At 40.9% G+C, this 25,237-nt stretch overlaps 2 protein-coding genes across 2 annotated transcripts in view; one reads left to right on the top strand and one right to left on the bottom strand.

Annotated features, from left to right (window-relative positions):
• tfb1m (transcription factor B1, mitochondrial) overlaps positions 1 to 25,048 on the bottom strand; it is a 70,161-nt gene extending 45,113 nt beyond the window's left edge. Inside the window, exon 1 of the mRNA XM_052086858.1 lies at positions 24,952 to 25,048. The gene's annotated coding sequence lies outside the window, so the exon portion shown is untranslated. The remainder of the gene's footprint in view (positions 1 to 24,951) is intronic.
• Positions 1,683 to 24,315, top strand: LOC127615223 (filamin-A-interacting protein 1-like). Its single transcript, XM_052086841.1, has 6 exons — positions 1,683 to 2,072; positions 11,667 to 11,952; positions 12,514 to 12,687; positions 12,777 to 12,955; positions 19,678 to 22,465; positions 23,768 to 24,315. Exons 2-6 carry the CDS (start codon positions 11,674 to 11,676, stop codon positions 23,972 to 23,974), a joined length of 3,627 nt encoding a protein of 1,208 aa, XP_051942801.1. The 5' UTR covers positions 1,683 to 2,072; positions 11,667 to 11,673; the 3' UTR covers positions 23,975 to 24,315.
• Positions 25,049 to 25,237: the final 189 nt, after the last annotated feature.

Here is a 25,237-nt window from a genome sequence, read left to right as displayed (position 1 = left end):
ATAGATAGATAGATAGATAGATAGATAGATAGATAGATAGATAGATAGATAGATAGATAGATAGATAGATAGATAGATAGATAGATAGATAGATAGATAGATAGATAGATAGATAGATAGATAGATAGATAGATAGATCATACTCATATTTACAGCATCCGAGTTGCAATTGAACCCACACTGCCTTGAATGAAGTCGGACAAATGAACCACGACACCATCAGTGGCCTGACATCATGGGAGCAGTGTATTCACAGTGTACATCACTGTCATTACTCAACACATGGTATGCATCAGCAAAAGTTCAAAATGATCCATATTCTCAGTAGAATCAAAGAAATAACCAATTACATGATTGTTGGCTTTAGGCCCTTTTGTTTGAGCTCATTTGAACAAAACCATGTGTCACAGTTGGAGTGTTGTCTGAAAGCAGGTGGATCTAAGTGGAGAAAAACTAAGTCTCCAAGCGAAGAATTGTAAGCCAAGTGAAAAATTGGAGGTATGTTTTGTTGAAATTCTGAACATTGGACTGAAAAGCTCGGTGATTGATGAACAAGAATATGGAAAAATAAAGTACAAATAAAAACAATGATATGTTGTCATAGAAAATGCTCTCTCTCTGCTGGAACGCCTAGTGAGGCGCATGCAGTCTACCAAATTCACAAACATGCTAAACATGACACTTGTCCTGGCACGAAAATGATGATGCTTCTATTTTCACACCCTTGGCAGTATACTTTCGGTGACCAAATTATCAGGTGCGACAGCAGCTCAGTCCAGTGCACTTACGGTAAACGGAACTGCAAGATCTCTACTTGCGGATGATGTAAACTTGGCTACCACTGGGAGACCACTTTTCACATTCAATCCTGAATCCGTGTGTGAAACACGGTAAACTTGACTTGCCCCGGCATGACAATTAAGATGCATACTTTTTTTTTATGGCAAGCGCACGGGCACCTATCTCCGAAAATATCAGCATCGTAACTCAGCAGCTCCATACCCCCGATGGCCCGTCACAGATACTGTGATAGACGATGAGAAAACTTAGCAAGACTTGAGTATGTACAAAAGAATGGCCAAGATCCCCCGACACACCCCATTCCAGGCAAACGAGGGTGAACGTCGATTTGGACTGACATGTTTTGGACTGTCCAGTCTTGAAGGAGGTCTGATCTAATGAGTGCTATTTTAGCACTGAAGTAATTTGTTGATATTGTTCCTCTTTTGGACCTTATTGAAGCAAGTGAACCTCATGAATTCTCGAGCTCAATGACTAGTGTGCTATTGCGCTGACCTCACGGTCTAAATTTACATTGTGGCAGAGACAGCGAGCAAATGTAACTACAGAAGTGTTGGAAAGTTTGGCTCATGCTCTCATTCCCAGACCACCTAAACGTCAGCAGTTGGTGGTTCCTTGGAGCAACTTCAGGGGTCGGGTGTCTGCTGTCACCGTACTTTCAGAGCACTATGACATGGTTCAGCTGTCATCCCAGGTCAGCGGGAAGATTTAGTGGTCTTGTTGGACGACCAAATCGTCTGAGATTCAGATAACCTCAGCTGTTATATATAGACTGAAACTTTTTTAGCTCTTGTGACTCTGAAGAGAAAAAATGTACGAGATGGTCAAATGATTTGCAAGAAGGACATGAGACTGTACTTTTATCTTTTTCCTTCTGGCTGACAAAGTCATTTTCTCATGAGATTCAAACATCCCAACTGCCCTCCTTTTTCTGTCAACACTTAGAGTCCCAAATGCTTTCTGGAAAGGATTGCTGTGTTTTAGCATAACTGAATAAGCTGTGGGAGTGAATGAGGGAGGGCAAAAGAGAGAGAGAGAGAGAGAGAGAGAGAGACAGAGAGAGAGAGAGAGAGAGTTAAGAGTGGGAAGTTACAGTCCATTATGACTTTCTTCTCGGGAAAGGAGCAAGGGGATTGTTCTTAGCACTGCTCAAATGCCAGTACCACCACCGAACATCTCGAGTGAATATATGTGGATGTCTCACTTGCCTACTTTACCAGGATTACAAACGAGAGGCAATCACCAACCTAACGTGGGGGACAGCAAAACAGGTAACTTTTTCCCCAATTTATTTGTGCGTAACAAACTGTCTTGGTCCTCCTGTCAGATTGAAAAAGACTGTTTGGCAGTTGTCGGCCATTGGAGACAACAAATAGTTTGGCCTTATTTAAGTCAGCCAAGGACACTTCTTCACTCTATGAAAGAACGTTTCTTTTCAGTTAATTCAGATTTGTCACACATTATTCACTTATGACTTAAATATTGTGTTGTTCATGCTACTAGAGCTTCACCATTGTTGTAGTAAACGATGAGTGGTTAGAGTCATGAATAAAATATCTTGGATGAAATGCATTTCATTGCAATACATGAATGTGACCATTGAGTTAGTGTTTGCATGTGGGCAGAAATCCAACGGACAACGAAGGATGATAGCACACTGAGTCATGAGAATGAAGTCATATAAGGACTATGGATATTCACTGGAGCATTTGCAAACTGTTTGACAAGTACAATGTGTAAAAGTTAAACAATATTAAAACAAGGCAAACGCTCCCTCTTAACTTCAATGAAAAATAATATAGGTTAAATAGGTTTTACTGCCTTGAATGTGAGCCTGCTTACGTCACCTTCTACTTTGCAACAAAAAAAAGAAAAAGGAAAACTGATGCGTTTCCCACTTGACCGACTGACGAAAGAGAAACACACATCACATTTCATCATCCTGGAGCAGAATGACACATTTCATCCAGTGTACTGGCTGTAATGGTGTTAAAATAAATTCAATTTCATCTGCATGAGATCATCATCCTGTTGGAGGAGACACTTGGGTTCAGCCGCTACTCTCTGTCCATGTGCCATCATCGTAGAAACTGTACACCGCCACAATATACCAAAAAGGAAACCTGAAATACTGTATACTGTACACACTGCCAGCATTGGATTTCATCATAAGATTCATTTGGTCAAGTTCCAAGAAGCTGTACGCAACTTTATTCTTTTCTCACCCTCGTTCTTGCTCTTGCGGCCTCACACCCCCCATAGCTGATGTGGTATCTATGCCACAAAGAGAGCCAGCAGCAATGTAATGCCCGTTAATGTTGTTGTGTGCTCATTTCAGCTCACTGTGAGTGCATTTTGGCAACTTGAAAAAGAAATGTTTGTGAATCCATTGCAATTATTGGTGGGTAAAAGAATAAGAGTGGTTTTAAATCTTTCTAATGTTACATGGTGGCCAAGATTTAGTTCATTATTTGATCTGTAAGAGTTTAAGTTTCCAAATTTATTACAATGAAGAAAAACTAAGGAAGTGACTAAAACTAAAATTGAAAACTAATTTCTGTTCTCACATTTAAAAAAAAGCGAACTACCTGAAATGACATATTTTATTTATGACTTTATAACTGACTATAATTATAGCAAAAATGTCCTTTGCTTGAATGTTTGTCAATTAATTTCATACATGAGGTTTCAGGGTTTATTTTAAATGTATTTATTTGGGTATTTCTATCATTTGAGAATTGTAGTTTACTTTACAATACATTGTTAATTACCGGTATCCTGCATTCAACAAATCCTTTTTTTTAAGAAAAATAAACAAAACTGAAAGGAAGCATTAAAAATCCCTTATCAATTTTCAACACTGCTTCTCCTGAAGAGTGTTCCGGGGAGTTGCTGGACTTTGGGCGGAAGGCAGACTACACTTTGAACTGGTCACCGGTCAGTTGCAGGGCACACATAGACGAACAACCGCCCACACCCACATCCACATCGTCACTGAGTGGGAACAGATCCCACACTGCCCGCATATCACTCCACCATAAGTGACTCACTTATAACTAACAAACTTGCTCTAATAACCAATGAAAATGAACTGATTGTAAAAAAAAAAAACAAAAGTAACAAAAAAAAGTAACCATAATGTGAAAAGTCCAAAACATTTATAAACTTGACTCATTGAACATGAAAATATTTTGGTAAGACAACAGTAACAAAATTATGACTAGTTCTTGTTGGATATTTTGTACTAAATCCCGAATAGCAAACAATAATCTTTATAAAGCTACAGATAATAATATCAGTTGTTTCAAAAAAGAACACCTTTTTGAAAAACCTATTCTGACTTTCATGCAGGCAGCATGGCTAGTCTAAATGTGTGAATGGTTGTCTGTTTCAAGATGTGCGCTGTGATTGAGTGGTGACCAGTCCAGAGTATAGTCCATTTTCTCATGAAGTCAACTGAGAGAGGATCCAACACCCTGCAATCCTGAACAGCATAATACGCTTTGTAGAAAATGGATGGGTGGATGGAAGACTTATTCTGTATGCCAAATACAGATACATTGAAACTGAAAGGTTTATTTTGTTGTTGCTGTTTTTGTTTTATATACTCCAGAAAAAGACCATGTAGAGGTGAAGGAGGACATTGGGCCAATTATTCTGACTGACATGCACAAGCCATGTTTATAAAGTGTCATAAAGTGTTTCTGGTTTGTGTGGTGATTATTGACTTGTAAACTTCAGCACACAAAATAACAAATAAAACCCCACAGAGAGAATTACAACAACTTTAAATAACACCGGGAAGAATGTGCTCTGCTTTTCTTAGTTCTTGACACATTTACAGTTGCCTGAACCATGTCAACTCGATCTGATGCATGCCCTTTTGTGTGTAGTGTAATGGAAATTGTTCTATATTACGGTATTCATTATTCATTCTATTCATTGCCGTCGTTTTACTTATACGCTCATTGAAGTAACGTTGGTATTGCTCAGGGTCGACAAGTTTCATATTCTAACAGTCCCCTGTCAGCCACTTAGACTCACAAGGCCACATACCTGCTGTTGCTAAGGATTGATTCACTCACTTGGCCTTAACATAGAACATTCCACATACTGCAGCTTGATTACATTACACATAGCCTTCAAGAGGGATGATCTAGTTATATACATATATCATTATATTAGTTATTGTCATCTTTGAACTGGGGCTTTATTTCAGCCTGGCAAAAAGTCTTTGTGCTTTTCAAAAACAGTTACAACCTGCACTGCTCAAACAAACAAAACATTTTGGCTTAAAGACAAGAACGATTGGTTAAAGACAACAAACAGCAAAAGTAATTGTGATCTTTCCTTAAATCAGAATATGCACGATGTACAAAGATATCGGTATCATGAATGGGTCTGCAAACGTACTGCGATAAAACTGCCGGCACTACCGGCGTCTACTCTCTGAGTCTGGTGGGCTTCAACAACAGCTGTCACAGACACATGCGCAGCTCTTCGACAAAGAACCCCTGCAGTTGAATTCCAAAAATGCAGTTTAGAAACATTTGGATGTTTCACAGATCACTAGATGGTACTCATAACTCACTTTGGTTTAAAAATAAAGTCCTCACACTCCACAGCAACTTAAGATCTTCTCTGGATCATTTGATCCGGAATGGCGAAGTGGCAAAACGCACTGGCTAATAACATTGGATTAGCTGTTCATTGGTTCCTAATAATGTCAAATGGGTTCCAAGTCAAACAAATGGTGGGTTCCATATCTTTGCAAGAACACTGATAACTTGTTGCACCCTGCATCTACCCAGAAAGGAACAGAATTGTGCTGAAGGAAGTCCAACAGTAGGGAGAGATAAACCAAATGAAAGCGGATTAGAAAATTGGGTAATGATGACATTCGATAATCTGTGAAATGCCGCAGAGGACACTATCATTGGGAAAATGTGTGTTTCGTCGGCATGATTCATTAGTTTCTGCCAGTTGATTTTAAGTGAGAGGCAAGGTACATCCTGTATTGTGTAGGTTATGGAAAAAAAATGCTGATATCAAGAGCATCATGGAGGTCAGTGAGGGTCATGGAACAGCCTGTGATCGACTGCAGTTTCCACTTCAGTCTGTTTGTTCGGAATGTAGTCACACTGATCACTTCTGAACAGAGAATTTAATCAGCCAAAGCATCTGCAAAAACAAGCTTAGAAAACGTACTGTACAATAACAGACCTGAGTAGGACCATACAATTAGGTTGTAAATCTGCCTGATGTATAACCACGTAAAATGATGCCACCATTCTATTCCAGGTACTCAACTTGTTTCTTCTTGTCCACTCTTTGTCATATTACACTATTACCAACCAATGGCCAAATCATTTTTAACGTGAAAGTTTTCAAATGTATACAGTGCATCACAGTTGCTCAGGACTCAGGTAATGATCAATCATGGCTCACCTGTTTTCTGAGTTTGGTCATGTGACTTTTGAAAGATGATCCATGATTAGCCATATTGCTGAGCAGAAAAGGGACATTTTGAGAGTATTTAGTTATTTTCTTAACTCTCCAAAACAAATCGATTACCGTTTTTTCCGCACTCTAATGCGCACCTAAAATCATTCCATTTTCTCAAAAGCCGACAGTGGGCCTTTTAATCTGATGTGCCTTATACTGTATGTGGTGTTACAGTCGCTTTCCTACGCAATCTAGTGGTGATTATTAGCAGGAACAGGATTGTCAGCAGAGTATGTAAATATAGTGACACAGCAGTTAAGTTAGAAACACTGAGTCGCTGCTTGCTTCGTTCTCTAGCCTGGTCGTACTCTGCATATTTAGGCTACAGAACCGTCTGCTCCACAAAACTCAGTGATTTGAACTCTAGTATAAAAAGTGGATATTAAGTCTATTGTATTTCTTTATCATGTGTGTATTTTGACGGAAAGTTGTCAAAGAACTTCTTTTAAGATAGCCGAGAAGAGTTTTTAATCGTGAAAAAAAGTTGTATCATTTGTTTCCTACAAACAATCTATTTAATTATTGGAATTATTATTTTCATGCAGCTCCAAACAGAAACACCAATATGTGATGCATTATTTTGAGAAAAATGTCATGTCCAAGGTTATGTCCCATTCATTGACGTTGTTGGCTCGCTCAAAAGTACTGGCTGGATTCGTATTCGATAATGATTCCTCCTTGATGAAGGTGAGTCATGCAGTAAAGCAGCTGCACTTGCTCATATGATTGATGGCTGCAAGGACTCATCAACATTGACAAGAGTGAAGGCAAAATTTTTAATGTTTGAAGTCTCACGCACATGCTTACCAGTAACACTTTTCAACTCAAGCTGCTCTGACATGCGACAATTTATAATAATTATACAGTTTGTATTTTTTTTATAAAGTATGCTGACATTTGGCATCTTAAGGTGATTTATATGAATTACAATTGCAACTTGAACAGCTTGCATATCAAATCAGAATTTTCCGAGAACACGGTAGTTACGTAAAATCCGACCTGTAAGGTCACTGGTCGTCTAGACTGGAACGCGCTGTCCATCAAAACGGTGGAACATACTGCTGCTTTGTACCGCTGAACAGTAACACGCTTGCCAAGTTTTCATTAAGAGTTGGACTGATTTGAAATGCCGACTCGATGGCAGATACAGAATCAAACATCACATTTCAAAATCTTGGCTGGCTTTGCCTCTTATGTTAACTTGAAATGAAGCTTTCAGCGTATTGTATTTTACGGTTATTTTTCGGCGACGGCTGCTGTCGAGAGATATTCCCAGGCCCAATTCTGTTTCTAATACCTTCCTGAGCAGCTCGGTGGTTCAGTGGTTAGCGCGTCAACCTCACATTGCAGAGGTAGCGGGTTCAATTTCTGCTCCGGCCTCCCTGTGTGGAGTTTGCATATTCTCCCCGGGCCTGCGTGGGTTTTCTCCAGGTACTCCGGTTTCTTCCTACCTTCCAAAAACATGCATGACAGGCTGGTTGAACACTTTAAATTGTCCCTAGGTGTGAGTGTGAGCGTGGATGGTTGTTCATCTCTGTGTCCCCTGTGATTGGCTGGCAACTAGTTCAGGGTGTGCCCCGGCTACTGCCCGAAGACGGCTGGGATAGGCTCTAGCACCCCCCGCGACCCCCGTGAGAGTAAGCGGATCGGAAAATGGATGGATGGATGGATGGATACCTTCCTGATGGATGCGGTCTCAACATCAGTGTCTGTTCAAGAGAAAGAACTACAGGCATCCATCCATCCGTTTTTTGTTGGGTTTTTCATTTTGTCAAGTTTCCGTGTTTCTAACTGACATTTAACATCAAACAGCTGCCATTTTCTGACTATTGCATTTACATTAAGTGGGTATTTTTGAAATTTAACACTTTATTGTTGTTTATTTTGTTTTTTGTTTTTGTATACAGTAATTCCTTGCTGTAGGACAGTTCATCTCTCACCTCTTCGCTATTTCACAGATTTTTTTTCATGTATTAGGTTTTTTTGGGGGGGGGGGGTCTAATACAGTGTATTGTGTTCTGCATCCTGATTGGCTATAAGAGGCTGGAGACTAATGTCAACAGTCTCCGCGACTCATCGCTGTACAACTTGCCAAATTTTCTCCATGAAAAAAATCACGAGACAATGAAACGTTCTGGATAGTACATTATTTCTAAAAACTTTGAGTTGTTTGGAAGAAAACTGTTATATGTTTGGTTTTTTTAAATGCTTGGTACCTGAAAAAGGTTTAATCTTTGGATTTTTTTTCAATACAGATTTCACTTATCACTTTCATTATCACTTTCATTTTCACTTTCTTGGGTTTGAACCTTCACTTAGGCTTTCTTATATGGCATTTGTATGTTCTCCCTGTGGTGTTGTACTCCAGCTTTCATCAACATTCCAGAAATATGTAGTGAAGGTTAATCAAAGACTCTAAATTGTTGAATTGTTCCAGCATTATCTAAAATGAATGGATGGATGTTAAAAATTTATCACTGTACCTAAGGGCGACTGAAATGAAAAAGAGTATTGGAATACCTGACCGTTATGCCTGAAATTAAAGTAAATATATAGTCTGTTTCCACTTAACATCTTTATAGCTTTTTCAAATAGAAGAAGGATTGTGTTGAAAAGCCAGGTGGTTTACCTCTGAAATCTGACAATTTACTAACTAATCTATACTTTTTTCTCTCTCCGATAATAAAATATCAGCATGTTCATGAATTGTGGACCCTGTTTACACACCCCTATGTGGAAGCTAGTTTGTATATTTGATAATTAAAGTTAAAGAAAAAAAGAAGAATGTAAACCAAATTTAAACCAAAGATAAATGTCATGTAGCAACCATTGGCGGTATCCACCCGCTGACCACTGACATACTTTATAGCTTTATTTTTTCCTCTTTGGAATGAGGCACTATAAATACTTGTATGCATGTACGTCTAATGTGACAGCTGGACTTGCCATGAGTTACATTTAGGTTCCCACTTTAAATTTAAGCTTTGTTTGTGGCCTTTCTGGCTCTCTCTTATGACATGACACTGCATCATGGATGATGCCAAACAATCAGTAAAGTCGTGAATGTGTAGGGTGGGTAATTTGGTCGTGACCAAAGACCTTTGACGAAAGCCTGATTATCTGACAGTTCTTTTTATTCTACATGAAGACAACTGGGAGTGCTGCGTGCCAGACTGGAATGTAGGGAACGTGACTTTGGAATCCCCATTTGTTGCTCAGGAGAATTCAATACGGTCAAGGCGTCACTGACCAGGCAAGGTGGTTCAAACAGGAAAGGCATTGAAGTAATGACGAATTCATTCCATTCCTAGCTGACCCTAACTAAGACTTAATGGTCAAATACAAAATTGTCATCAAAATTGCGCTAGTATTATCAAACTTCAGATTTTTGTCCAAAAGGTCCTTATTTGGGACTCTGTTTTCAGACAGGTGCACATGTGTCCGGAGTAAAAACTGGCGCCTTTCATTTCTGTTCCAGGGCAAGTCTATTTGACCATGTTTGGGAATTTGGCAGACCACACTGCACCATGCTCAGTGTTCCGGCGGACTGAGCGCATTTTCTTTTACAATTTTTCATCAGATCTATTGGGAGGCCGCATAGGCTGCATAGGACTGCACACAGAAAACACCCATGCATACAATGCTTTGCACTAGAGTTAATTGTGTAGGGCACAAAAAATAGGGCTCTTAATGCAAAGAGAGAAAATAGAAGGGAACTCACAAAGGAATCAGAAATACATACATCATCTCTTTGCTTCAATCTGACCTTGCGCTAATCTGTTCCGTTTTTTGACCGAAAACACAATATCTATCCATCCATCCATATCCTCACTACAGTCGTGACCAATTGAATAAAGAAGCTCAAGTGTAGAATCACCACACACAAATCGTTGCAAAATTCCAGGAATGTTAAAAGTGGAACCCCTTTTCACGGCACACTGCAATCGTGATAGTGAACATGTTGCTCATCATTTGCAAATGTTTTGTTGTGACGGTCTCCCTAATGAAAGTTCCCGTGCTTAAGACCAGTTAAACGTTTGATATTTTCTTAACTTAGACAGCCTGTAGTCAACATGCTCTGTTGAACCATGAAGAGTGGCCCTGCAACATGAGTGCAACTGACACTGTACCATAGTAGTGTATGGCTTATCATGGCATCGGGCCCACTATTTAAAAATAAAGCATTGAACTCCTGATCTTGTCACCACTATTCACAGCATCACACATGCTTCATTACTACTGCCGAGTCGAGCAAGCTTTTAACCTGTCAGGACATTTGTGCTGTCTCATTCAAATGTGCCGAAGCTGCCAAGGTAAGACCTGGAAGTACTTGTGTGCGAGCTGCTGGCCTGTACGGGACCCAAAAATTACAGTTACGTACAACCTGTAGCAAGTAATGAAATTAACCAAGTAGCACCCCAAGAAATAAGGCGAGGCATGCACGTCAAATGTGATTTTGTCCTGGTTCTTTATCTTTTTTCTTTGAATTGAGAGATACACTGTAGGCCTTACTATCTTGTATTCTTCTGCCTTGTGCGCAAGACTTATTTCCCCTGGAAAGAGGGTAGCAGTTCAGATTTCACTTTCTCTTGAGCTAGACTTTTTAACAGACAAGCTCTTGACAATGCGTATTGTCGTAAATGCGATTCCATCAGTCTTCAAAGACATACAGTTCTCTTTTTACTGTTCAGCACACCATTCCCAGTTGCAGTGCTGTTGCTTTTGCACATATTAGCATTTTTTTTACATTGTGAAACACTTGCTCAGAAATTCTACTTTGTCTGATGATGCTTTGATGGTGCTTACACATCCAGAGGAGAGTATGAAAGATCACAAACATTACTAGTCTCAAGGACAGGTTGAGATTAGAAACACACAAATGCATGCATACAAGAGACCAAAAACACACACTCCCACTTTGATGAACCACCGTGTGTGTTGAAGAATGAACCCACTGAGTCACAGTTTTAATTCAGATTCTTTCCATCATGATGGGACGCGTGCTGCCTCTAACATGATTAATGGTGAAAAATTAGGATTAGAAAAATGTTGCATACGTTAATTGATATCTGATAGGGAGCTTCATGTAGGCGGCATGATGACCAACTGGTTAGCACATTATCTTTAGGCATTCCAGCTTCTTCCCGCATTCCAAAAAAAAATCATTTTAGGGCCACTGAAGATTCAAAATTGCTCATAGGTGTGAATATGAATGTGGATGATAACCACCTCAAAATCAGATTGGATGGGCTCCAGCTCAAGCGTTAAAAAACATAAAAAATAAATGGAAAGGCATGTTTGCAAAAACTCTCACTCATTGTCAAATCGGATTACATCCTTTGTATCTGTCTTTGGACCAGGTGGGAGATGAGATCCAAAAGCAGTGAGTTGGCACGGCCAACCGATGTGGTGCTCGGGGTCGCACAGGATGCCCATGACATCAGCCCTGAGCAGGATGTGTGTATTGCTGTGAAGAATATGAAGGCCAAAGTACAGCAGCAGGAGGGTGAAGATAACATGGAGGTGATATTTGACAAAGAGCAGACAGTGATGGACTCCAAGACTGGAGAAAAAGGAGGTGCTGTCATGAACCTGTCCAAACAGGATCTTCTCAAACTGCTGGGGATCATGGAAGGAGAGATTCAGGTAACATCCTATCTGACCCGCAGCCACTGTTTCACCTGAGAAATAATACAGTGAGGGCTCACTTATTCCATATTTGCACATACTTTTGCCTGCTAGCACAGGAGCACACAGTCAATCCTAAGTATGCACGGTACAGAGTGTGAGTGCGAATAACACACGAGTCTGGGACCGAAGTTGATCTTGACTACCCCCTTGTGGTTAAGGAGGATTTTTCGCCTTCACAGAAAACAACCTTTTCCCCAAACTCAAGAACAGTTCGAAGTCCCTCCTCTGTACAGTATTGCCAATATTTCACAAATGTAGTGATTCATTTCTGTATCTTAATAAAACATCCACCAAAAAGCTCCACCACTATTCGGTGATTACAGTGCAGTATTTGATTGTGATAATAGAGGACCCAGTAAAATTTGATCTGAGACCCATTTCCCCTGCATATTTCGGAGAAGTGAGAGAAATACCAAATTAGAGCAAGCCAACATCATTTTATCATTTCCTCCTGTTTTTTTTTTTTGTGAGCACTCGTAGTTGCACGACTCTTTTTATATCTCCGTGTGCCTGCAGGCAAGAGAAGATGTTATCGGCATGCTAAAATCTAAGCAAACCCCTCAAGTGACCAGTGTATCAGCAGACACCTCCACTGCAGGTAACTCGGCCCTTCAGGCCCTGCAGAGGGATTGCCTCATCACCGGCACCCTACCACACATCCACAGTATCTACCAAAAGCCGATGATTGAGGTCAGTCACAGCAAATTTTTTGCAACGTGGATTATCCCGTCTCTTAAAATGAGCACAGCTTGTGCCTTGTTCTTTGTGCTCTTTTGCAGCTGGAACGCCTGCAGGAGAAGCACAGGGAAACCTACAGGCGGATGCTGGGACAATTGCTGCTTGCTGAAAAGTGCCACCGTCGCACTGTCCATGAGCTGGACAGCGAGAAGCGCAAACACGTCGATTACATGAACAAAAGTGATGACTTTACCAATCTCCTTGAGCAAGAGAGAGAAAGGTGAGGAAAGACAAATTGGATGTGTGTGTGTGTGTGTGTGTGTGTGTGTGTGTGTGTGTGTGTGTGTGTGTGTGTGTGTGTGTATACCTACAGTCCATTAGCAAACTTCAATATTGGGGTGTACGTTACCTTGTCTTTTAAAAATCTGTTTATTATTGTGGTTGTGTAGTGAGCAGTGACAGAGAACTAAAGCGCTTGTTTTTTATCATTGTTTTGATTTTGCCCCTCTCAGATAAAAAAAAACAATGAAGGCAATATACGGAGGTATTAAAGATTAGAAAGTACTACTGAAGAGGTGGGCAGAATGGAAACTTCATATGTGCAAGGTGCGCGGTTGTTCATTGAAGGAGATAAGGGCAGTACAAAATAGAAACATAATCAAGAGTCGATTACATCACTCCTGAAATGATGTCATCCCAAAGCTTGTGACCTTTCCCTTTTTGGTCATGAGGGAAACTGCAACTGGTAAGTGGGATGGAGAGACAGAGGGAGGGGGGCCGTACAGCACGGATATTCCATCACGTGGATACAGAGGGCCTCACAAAGATCAAATGAAACAAACTGAGCCCCAACTGCCAATAATTAAACTACTCACAGATGAAATAGAGTAATTGGCAGTTTCTTTTCTCAAGGAAGAATTGTTCATCTTCTGTGAAACCTTGAAAATTTCTCAAAAATTGGTCCGGGACACTAGTTGACACTAGTTCTGTCAGATCCCCCCCCGCAAACCCCCATCTACAATAATCAACATTTAGTTTAACTAGTCCATGGTCAAACTGTTGCCATTTGGGTAATTGAATCTTCCCACATTGTCTAGTGAAGACTGTTTGTACTTATTGTTGGTACGAGTCGTATTAAGATCAGAAGTTGAAACACACTAATGAATATGTAAATGCTGAAAGGTTCTGCCACTCAGATGAAATGTCAAAGAAATCAGTGACGGGAGCACTTTATAACATCATATTGTATCATACCAAAGAAATCGTGAGGATAAGCGGATCAGAAAATGAATGGATGGATGGATAGATGTTTGAAGTGCTAAGCTCTTCAAGCGATGCCGTGACACCAATACTAAATTATTGCTTTTCTGTGGCACACACTTTGACATTTAATCCATTGAAATAAAGCAGACCACTCCAACTAAATTATTTTTCGAAGCATATTAGTGTGAAACCTGACCATGATGATCACATGAGACATGTTTGGACTTGCATCTAGTGCAATGCGGATAATGCTCAAGCATTTAAAGTGTGACAATTTAATTAGCCCTCAGAGAGACAACTGTGTTGTTTTCAAACAGAAGATGAAAAATGTGTGCCAAATGCACAATTGCGTCGGAGCAAATAATTTATGTTGACCTTTTAACCCGTTTCCGCTGCAGCGAATGCCTGCATGAATAAGAATCGCAAGCACATCGGAGAGGATAATCTTCGGCTGACAGTCAACCCTGGCTAAGTAGCTGTGACAAGAGATCTTTGCTTAAGTGGTAGTGACTTCAGTCGACCCAAGTCACTGTTTAGATGACAGAACTCTCAGCTGCACTTTCTACATGAAAGTTAGTTTTGGTATGAGATACTGTATGTATGGCTAAAGAAAAGGAAAGAAGTTGAACAGTGTCACCTTTATGTGGAATGTGCTTTTCTATATATATGCTTGTTGAAATGACCTTGCCATAATTTGCGGACGTCAAACAGTAAATATGTGGAATTTGTCACATATTACATTTGTCATCCTCACGAGGGTCGCAGGCATGCTGGAGCCTATTCCAGCCGTCTTCGGGCAGTAGGCGGGTGATACTCTGAACTGGTTGCCAGCCAATCGCAGGACACACATAGACGAATCACCATTCGCGTTCACACTCACATGTAGTGACAATTTAGAGTGTTCCATTAAGCTGCCATGCATGTTTTTGGAAGGTGAGAGGAAACCGGAGTACCCGGAGAAAACCCACACAGGTACAGGAAGAACATGCAAACTCCACACAACAAGGCCGAAGTTGGAATCGAACCCTGCACCTCTACACTTTGAGGCGGACATGCTAACCAGTCGACCCATATCCTGGCCCAATTGCATTTTACAACTAAAATTATCAAACTACAAAAATGATTGGGGGCGGCCCGGTAGTCCAGTGGTTAGCACGTCGGCTTCACAGTGCAGAGGTACCGGGTTTGTTTCCAGCTCCGGCCTCCCTGTGTGGAGTTTGCATGTTCTCCCCGGGCCTGCGTGGGTTTTCTCCGGGTGCTCCGGTTTCCTCCCACATTCCAAAAACATGCGTGGCAGGCTGATCGAACACTCTAAATTGTCCCTAGGTGTGAGTGTGAGTGCGAATGGTTGTTCGTTTCTGTGTGCCCTGCGATTGGCTGGCAACAGATTCAGGGTGTCCCCCGCCTACTGCCCGAAGACAGCTGGGATAGGCTCCAGCACCCCCGCGACCCTAGTGAGGATCAAGCGGCTCGGAAGATGAATGAATGAATGAAAAATGATTGGGTTGATGTACGTTCATTCAAAAAGTGCCTGTGACAATTATATGACAAAGCGACATTACCATACATAATTTACATTTTTAATCTATAATATTGTGGACCAATCTGACACCCATCACGTGTGAAAACAAGCAAATGCTTAAAATTTGTAATTACGAAAGTGGCTTGAAGGCAGATGTCCTAAGTAAAAAACTGCCCCCACCCTATTGTTTCTTACTTTAACTTTTAGAACTGTTGGTTAAGCCTTACTCTCAGTGGAACTACACGAACTAGCAGGTTGGTGGTCTGAAGTAATTCCGCACAGCCTTATGTTAAAACTGGATTATCATTTTGTTTTATGACAAGTGTTTGAGCAAAGTCAAAACTGGTATTGCATGCTTGGAAGATAATCATTGGAAGTCTCACTTTTGTAAGTGTTGCTTAAACCAACATTTGATTTTCCGACATGAAATACATGTTTGTAGTGCATCTCAATTTATGAGTGTAAAGCAACAGCTGCAACACCCTGTTCACCATAGGCCTGTGCCGTTTCGTCACCTGCCGAACAGATACAGTTGGAAAAAAAAGTAAAATAAAACAATTAAAGTACAAATACATGCATGATTGCCTTTCGAGAAATGCATGAAAGCACCCATACTTAAACAAAAATGCATTTCTGCTACATCTGCAAGTCTGGTACTGTTCTACTTTGTAATTCTTTCCTTTTATTGAAATGGAAATATCTCCTTTTCCATGAGTCGGATGTCCGCCAGAATAAGTGAAACAAAATGTCCGTGTGCCAAACAGTCATGGGGGTGCAAAAAATGGGCACCAAATAAGCTCTTTCATACTGGTAACGATCAACAATTAAGACCTCTTAGCTAGCAGATCATTTTGTATGTCAATAACCTCAAATATCTCAGTAAAAAGATGGTTGACACTTAGCCAAGGAACAAATTACACTCTTGGGAGGATTTGTAGATTCATACACAAGAATTATCTTATCTTATTCTTATTCATCCCATGGCCTAAGAGGCCGTCGGGGTGCCATGGTGGAGGTCTGGGCAGTCAGGGATCTCCAGCACTCTCGGTCCTTAGCTGTTCGTAGCAGGGTCTGGAAGCTGCAGTTAGTCCATTCCTTAATGTTGTCCATCCAGCACTTTCTCTGTCTGCCTCTTCTCCGTTTCCCTTCCACTGTCCCCTGTAGGATGGTTTTGGATAGCGAGGTATGCCTTGTAACGTGGCCATACCAGGCCATTTTGCGACGTTTTACCGTTGACAGTACGGGGTCCTGATCTCCAGCGAGAGTGGTGACTAGCTGTCTGACATAGTCATTTGTCCGGTGTTCTCTATAAGATATATGGAACATCCTTCTGTAGCTCTTGTTCTCAAAGGACTGAATCCTGCGTTCCGTGTCTGCTGTGAGTGTCCAACTCTCACAGCCGTATAGTAAGGTGGAGAGTACCAGGGACTTGTACAGCCTGACCTTCACCGTGAAGCTGATGGTATTGCTCCTCCAAATTCTGGCCAGTCTTGTCATGGCTGATGTTGCGATGCCTATTCTTGCTTTAATCTCCTTTGTGGAGCTGCCATCCTCACTCACAAAGGACCCAAGGTATTTAAAGTCCTTAACCACTTCCAGGGTTTGCCTGTTCAATGTGATGCTTGTTGGTGTTGTTTTACTGTGGCTATTGACCAGTATCTTGCTTTTCTCTGCACTTATCTCCATGCCATAAGCCCTCGCTACCTCTTCCAGTCTGGTGGTAAGATCCTGGAGTTCAGCTTCGCTTTTTCCCATAAGGTCTATGTCATCAGCGAACCGGAGGTTGCAGATGGGTCTTCCTCCGATGGATATGGAGGTGTGGAACTCTTCAAGGGCCTCGTCCATGATGTTTTCCAGAAAGACATTGAATAGGACAGGGGACAGAAGACATCCTTGGCAAGAATTATGTTTTCAACTAATTATAATGAATTGCCAATCGCTGCAGGTCTAGGTCGCCATTTCCAATCCTCTTGTTGATTATGACCCAAAATGTGCATAAGGAAGGGGACAAACATTGCTATGTTGCTGGGACAGTCACAATAACGGACTGCATTTTTTTAGCTGCTCGGAAATCCAGATAAAATGCACCAGTAGTCAAGCAACAACCCCATGAAGTGAGCCAGTACTGTCATCTAGTACTACATCACAGCGCAACACCCTGCCACCTGCGCTTTATTGCTGCAGTTTCTTCCAACCACTTTCAACAAGACCCACATTGGAGAACAGGAAGCTCCCTGTGAGGGTTATCTCGGATACTGGGATTTAAAATTGGACACCCACTACATTTGACATGTATAAAACAATGGGGTATCCTCCACATACCTCACACAACGACAAACATCATATGCATATTATCAACCCAATGTTCTTGCTTCACACATTATTGTGTTTATTGGATCAAGTCATATCAGTTGTACACAACACACTGGTGCCGTGACAGCTTTTTGGCAGCTCACGTGTTTTTTAATCATCAGCAGGCAGGCAGGACAAAATTTTGTGCTATGATTTGTTTTGATTTAGTTTTTTAGTTCTCATGAACACGATTCAACTTTCAGTGTATTTATTAATCTGATCACTGACTAAAACATTTATATTTAGTCATATTGGGAACATGCCTCTGCATTTTTATCATTTAATATTAATAATACCAAAGGGATTAAAAAAATTAACTCAGCATGTTCATAATTCACTATTAATAATACCAAAACAATAAGAACAAAAAAACACCATACAAATGAAATCGCTGCATCATTTTCAATCAACATTTTCTAATTGGATGATGCTATGCCAGAGATGTTAATGTGATTATCAGAATATATCAAAGTCCAGTGCTGTGCATCACCATAGCCTCATATAAACCTAATGTCATTATTATGTTTTGTCATTCTCACTCTTCTACACCCAAAAAAAGTTCCGTATCCGTTTCCCTCATCACATGGGAACCGTCACTAATCCAGTTTGTCCACAAGGGGAATTCCAATGAACGATCACTCCTGTTTCCTTTAATTGTTTTCCCTTTTAGTGTCAGAAAATGGGAAAATGCTCAAATGAACTTGAATGAAGAATTACAAACTGTGTGATACTTTACTCAGTAAGACCTAAACTGTCTGGAAAATTGTTTGAACTGGCCTTCACCCAAACATGCCAATATTGCATGGAAGCAGGAAAATTGGGGGAGTTTTGCAGAGCATTCCTCCTGTGGCAAAAATCCCACCCCTTTCACAGTCCAAAGTAGAACAGCACGCGGTCTCTCTCACTTTCTTCCACACGGGCACACGCACACCGACGCGCGCACACGCACACACATACTCACATTCAGACGCACACTACTGCCTTATAAGGATGAGGTGACACTGCGCACCAGAGGTCTGATGGTTCCGCACTGTAGTAATTCAACTTTCATAGTCCTTAAGCATGCTTGAGAGGTGACAGAGGATCGTTTGTGGAAAACATGCCATGGCAACTTGTCATGCTTCCTGATTGGATTTTGGTATCACAGTAATTATGCCTGTGTGTTGCTTGTAGAACAACGGTGGTAAGTTCTGATTACGTTATTTGTCTGATAATGATGCCTTGAAATATGAAATTCATTTGAAATAGAATATTTGTTTCAGGACTATAATTTGGTGTCTTTTTGCATTGCAAAGGTTTCCAGGCAAGATTTGGGAGTCCAATGTTTGTTGGTTGTGCAGAGGGAGAACATGCAACAGTGCATTCTGCTTTGCATGCATTTTGTTGGAGTAGCATGAATGAACTGTAGCAGACCAGAAAGTAGACGAGAGAAACAAGCCTACAGGGTGAAAGGATAGTAAACACACAGTTTGTGTGTTCGTCTCTACTCTAATTTGGGAGGAAGGAAGTAATTTGGAAGAGCAGCATCTAATATTTAACTCTGGTTTTGGCTCTTGGGTTAATTGTGTTGATGAGTAATTACCGCACTTGCTTTCTATGGATTGTCAGTGAGCTGTATCAAATCGTCATCTATCTGATCAGGGATAAGAATAATATAATAATAATAATAATAGCATTAATGATTAGATGGGAAATTACCACCATTGCTGAAATGAATGTTCTCTGCTCAAACAATATATTCTTGAATACAAAGTATTCATATTTGTGTAACACAGTCTTTAGTGCAGAAACATGGCAATTCACGATTAAATTGCTTACATGCTTAACTATGACACAACCTTGATTTTTCCTATTCTCACTTTTAGATTAAAGAGCCTGCTTGACAATGAAAAAACCTACCAGGTGAAAAAGGAGAAGGAGCATTCTAAACGCCTGGCCAAGGTGCAAGAGGAGTTAGTGAAATTGAAATCCTTTGCCCTGATGTTGGTCAATGAGCGCCAACAACACCTGGAGCAAATGGACCAACAGACTCAGCGGATCCAGGAACTGAGCCAGCAGGTTCAGCAGCAGAGTAAGATACTAAGTGAAGCCAGGGAGCATGCTCAGGAAGATGCCCGCAGGGTTCTGGGCTTAGAGGCCGAGCTGAAAGAAAAAACTGTCACATTCGCTCAGCAGCATGAAGAGCTGAACACTAAGCTTGCCAGTCAGGAGCTCCTCAACCGTCAACTCAATTCAAAAATTCTAGGGCTTTTGCATACAGTGGATGAGATAGAGGAGAGCAACAAGGCCTTGAGGAAATCAGAAGAGGAACTGCAGGAAATAGGGGGCAAAACTGGCAAAGACGAGTGTGTAAACTCTAACTTAATTACAGAGTTAGAAAATCTAAAGAAGCGTGTGCTGGAGATGGAAGGAAACGATGAGGAAATCACACGAACTGAAAATCAGTGCAAGGAGCTCAGGAAAAAGCTACAGGAGGAGAATAACAAAAGCAGAGAACTTCGGGTTGAGGTGGAGAAACTCCAGAAGAGAATGATAGAGTTGGAGAAACTTGAAGGTTCCTTTAACATCAGTAAGAAGGAGTCCGCTCAGTTGTACGCTGCCTTAGAAAAAGAGAAGGGCCTGACCAAAGAGCTCTCCAGGGAAGTTGTGACGCTCAAGATCCGAATGAAAGAGCTTGAATCATCTGAACTCAAGTTAGAAAAGTCTGAGCTTAACCTCAAGGATGAATTAGGTAAACTAAAGTCATTGACTGTAGCTTTAATGGAGGAACGAAAGACTTTGGTGGAAAGAGTGACGGCAGATGAAAAGAAAAAAGAGGATTTGAGTAAGATGGTCAAAGACGAGCAGAGTAAGGTTATGGAGGTGACTGAAAAATTGATAGAAGAAAGCAAAAAACTCTTAAAGTTTAAATCGGAAATGGAAACACAAGTCGATAGTCTGATGACAGAAAAGAGGGACCTTAACGCCAAGCTCGCATATGAAACGGACAAAACAAAGGATCTTCTTTCAAAGGTCAGCCAGTTGAAAAAGAGGTTGGATGGTTTGGAGCAAGCAGAAAGGCTGCCTGCAAACAAATCGGTGAAATGTGAGCAAGGGAGAGCACCCGAGGCTGGAAAAAGAGACGATAACAAAATTAAAGAGCTAACCTTTGAGATTGAGCACCTAAGAAATCGTCTCAAACAACTTGAAGTGGTTGAAGGAGATCTGATCAAAACCGAGGATCAATATGGCATTTTGGAGAAAAGGTTCATAACAGAACAAGACAAAGCCAATATACTTTCCCAGCAAGTTGAGGCCATGAGGAGTCAGATCGCAAGGAATAAAGCGATTGAGAAAGGAGAAGAGGACAGCCAGGAGGAAAACCTGCAGCAACAATACAAGAGAGAGGAGGCCAAGACCAGGGAGATGCAGGCAGATGTCATAGCTCTAAAGGAAAAGATACATGAACTGATGCATAAGGAGGACCAGCTTTCGCAACTGCAAGTCGATTACTCCGTCCTACAGCAGAGGTTTTTTGAAGAGGAAGAGAAAGCCAAGAGCATGGGCACTGAGGTTCTCCATTTGACCAAAGAACTGGAGATTGCAAAACGCCACAGTCGAGCACTGAGGCCCAGTTTGAATGGAAGGAGGATGGTTGACGTTGCAGTCACATCAACCGGGGTACAGACAGAAGCATTGTCCAATGGGCCAACAGAGGAAGATACCCCGGACAGTTTTATCAGGAAGTCTGTTCAAGAAGAGAATCACATCATGAACAATTTACGGCAGAAGAGCCTGAAGAAGCCAACGGAAAAGACCGGTGGCATTGAACGCTCCCCTTCATCTGGTAGTGATCTCAGTATTAAGAAATCCTGGATTCCTTGGATGAGGAAGAAAGACACCAACTCTCATGAAACCAGCCTGGAAAAAACACTGACTTGCAGGAATCCAAACGTGACCATGGCCCACAAGCAAGGGCAGCCGCTACACATACGTGTGACACCGGACCACCAAAACAATATGGCCACCCTTGAAATCAGTAGCACCCCTGCTGAGAATGTCTTCTCAACATCAGGCCCACAAAATGCAAACGCATCACAACCGAAATCCAGAATTACAATAATTCCAACACACTCTGCAACAGTTCGGGGAAAGTCCACCAATGGACATCACGGTCCAGAAAGAACCAAATCTCCAGTCACCATCACAACTATTTCGAGAGCTAAGTCTCCAGAGAGCAGCCAAGCTTCCTCCTCTACCTCAGGAAGGCCAACGTCACCTGTCACCATCATGACAGTTAGCACCACGGCAGTGCCTGAAGCCTCTGCCTCCCCTGAACCCCAAGAGATGACCATGGGCCGGGCTGTGTTTAAGGTTACCCCTGAAAAGCAGATGGTCCCAGTGCCAATAAGGAAGGGTCACAATAACACAAGCATCATCACCACCACTGATGATAACAAGATCCATATTCATCTAGGTAGTAGTCTGACCCCAAAGATGGTAGTCAGGCCAGTGTCTGCTGTAACTGAGGGGAAAGAGCTCACGTTGACGACTGGGACAGTGTTGCGCTCTCCTCGCCAAATTACCACGACCCGGACCACACAGAACAAAGTGATGAGCACCATTATGATTTCCCCTGTTGCATCAAACACTACCAGATCCACGCAAAGCATGGTACGTTTTTCTCAGGCTCATTACACCAGAACAGTAAAATGATATTCAGTGGGATACAAAGGTCTTTAGACCAGCAGTAGTATTCCTCATTCACAGCAGTCATTTTGTAAATGAAAAAATGTCTCCCTTATGCATGGGTACCTCATATTCTGATAAGGATCTAGATAAAGGTACCGGTACATACTGTATACTGTACAGCTACGTATACTGTACGCATTTGGATAAATTCGATAGCCCATAGCCCAGAATCTAAATCCAACTGTTCATCGCTTTCCACGGACCAGGAAGTAGATTGAGAAATAACAAAGACAAAAATAAAACAAACCCTTAAGCACAAATACATTATGACCAGCTGAACAATATGACATATTTTATATATATATACACTGTAAGAGCCATATCAAATATTCTCTCTTTGCAAGGGTAATGAATCCTTGATTGACACAGTCACAGAAGTGTTCATTGAGTAATATGGCCCAGTGGTAATATTTTGATTGGCTAAAACCTCATTTAAATGGTGTCAATAGAGATCGTTATCTTCTGCAAGTGGTCACCATGTTGTGGCTTGCTGAACTGCTTATAACAACAAAGCTAATGTGCTTGCCAAAGACACAGTGCTGGCCTTCTATTACTATTAGTCTTCCAAACATATGGAAACCATGTACTGTATTGTGCCTGAAACCATTTCAAAGACAGTAGATAAATTCTGGGAAAACTAATCCAACAATCTGAGTAAAAAAAATAACTGAAAAAACAGATAAGTAAACAACATTTTAGATGTTGATCATTTGTGCATATTTCTGTGCGGACCGAAAGCCTTGAGAGCGAAATAGTGTTGCTGTTTCAGTGGACCTTATGATATCCTCTTTGTGACTCAGATTGCTAGCGTGACAAAAAAAGGCCCTAAGGGCTGGCCTCAGCACAGCAGAGCTAATGATGTGGCAACTTGCCACCCTGCTACAGGCATGCTGCAATTTATATTTGTTTCACAGTGTTTACTTCACATGGCTCAGTGCCCCCTGGTTGACAAAAAACAGCCTTGCAGCAGTAACAACACACAGAAACCATGCCCGGCTAACTGGATTGCAAATGAAAGAATGAATAAATATTTGCATGTTCATTCTGTTTCTGTCCAGTGATTTAAACTGTTAACAAATTTTGAATTCCCCTTTTTAGTTTTCTAAAACAAATTACTCTTCATTTTCCAATCAAATACCAACTGCTTTCATTCTCGTGCCTGAGAAACTGCTCTCTCTCTCTTTCTCTGTTTTTCTGTCTTTTTGTCCCTCTATTGTCAAACAGTGTGGGCACGATTCCCAGGCCCCTCGTACAGGGCTGACCCGCATCCCAATGTCAAAGAGCCTGAAAACAGGGAAGACGGCGCTTGGTTCCTTGGGCATAACGAGTGGAGTGAAAGCAGAGTCGCGTGCTGAGAGTCAATCTATGAGGATAGAATTTAAGAAATCAGCCGTAAATGACATTACTTATCAAAATGGAGGAAAAGGATGATAAACAAACCAAAAACACTTTATGGTGCTTGATAGACAATCACACCTGCATATAACAACAGCCAAGTGAGTGATGCAAATGATATTTGATTTAAAGCACTGTATTTATGGAAAGCCTTTTGTACTTCCCTCTCACATATCACATATACTTCTGTTATTGACATTACTAAAATGTAGACAGAGGAAAAGGTCAAACCACTCTGCGACTAATTGCTCATTGTGTCACATATATTGAGAAAAATGTCAGTTGTATGCAGTTTATTTGAATTGTTTTTGTGTTTTAATTGCCTGTAAATCATTTTTTATTAAACGTATTTGGAATAAAACTAATTTTAAAGTCTTCATCGTCATTGGAAGAAATTAGCACAAATCTAATGTTTGTCTTTGAAGCGTGGTTTCGTCTTTGCAAGCTGAATTAAGTTGTTTTCTGTATCATGTACGGTATTTGTAAAAGCGTAACATTAGTGTTTCATAAGACAAAGAGAAACCAAATTGCTAAATGAAACCTTAAACATGGCAAATTTGTAGCACTCCAACAAACATGCATTTCTTACCATACTTTAGAATTATAGGTCATAATATCTACTGTAAGTGCTGCATTTAATTGCACTTAAAGAAGATATATTTTACCATATTTTTCATATGTTTTCAAAGGTTCCCAGGTGTCTTTAAAAAGCCTGTGACACTATTCCATGAAAATACACAAAGAATAAAGAATGATGAGACATTTAAAATCCACTTGACACAGGCTGCTTAAAATCAAGCTTGGACATCCAAATGAGTGGTGCTTGGGTAAAACTACCACTGATGAATTGTACGAATCCTCGTCATCAAGCAAGCTCCCATACATTGCATGTATACATTGCGTATGGAGGCAGCAATGCATCACCGAGAAACCAAATTATACTCATCATTCAAGTGTGAACTGGCTCCAGAGTTAGTTAACTCAATGTATGCTAATTCTGCAGCTGTACTTACCTTTTGGCTTTGATATGACGGAGCTTTCATGTACCCAGGTAGAAGTATGACTTCTGGCACTTTAACAGTGGCGGATGTGAGAACCTTCAAGAATAACAAATACTTGAAATTTACAATTTAAAGTTTAAATTGTAAGTTAGCAAGTAATATTAGGTTTAAATTGTAAAGCTAATAATTTTTAAGTTATGATCCAACATACAGCGTTAATATCATTGCTAATTGGAAATGTGCATGATCAATAAATACAATCGCTTTCGTCCGATGGATGCAGGCTTGTTATTAGTGG

Source organism: Hippocampus zosterae, chromosome 14 (genome assembly GCF_025434085.1).
Source record: "Hippocampus zosterae strain Florida chromosome 14, ASM2543408v3, whole genome shotgun sequence".
Taxonomy (NCBI): Eukaryota; Metazoa; Chordata; class Actinopteri; order Syngnathiformes; family Syngnathidae; genus Hippocampus; species Hippocampus zosterae.
Note: the sequence above shows the minus strand (reverse complement) of the source record. Positions and strands in the feature narration are given on the sequence as shown.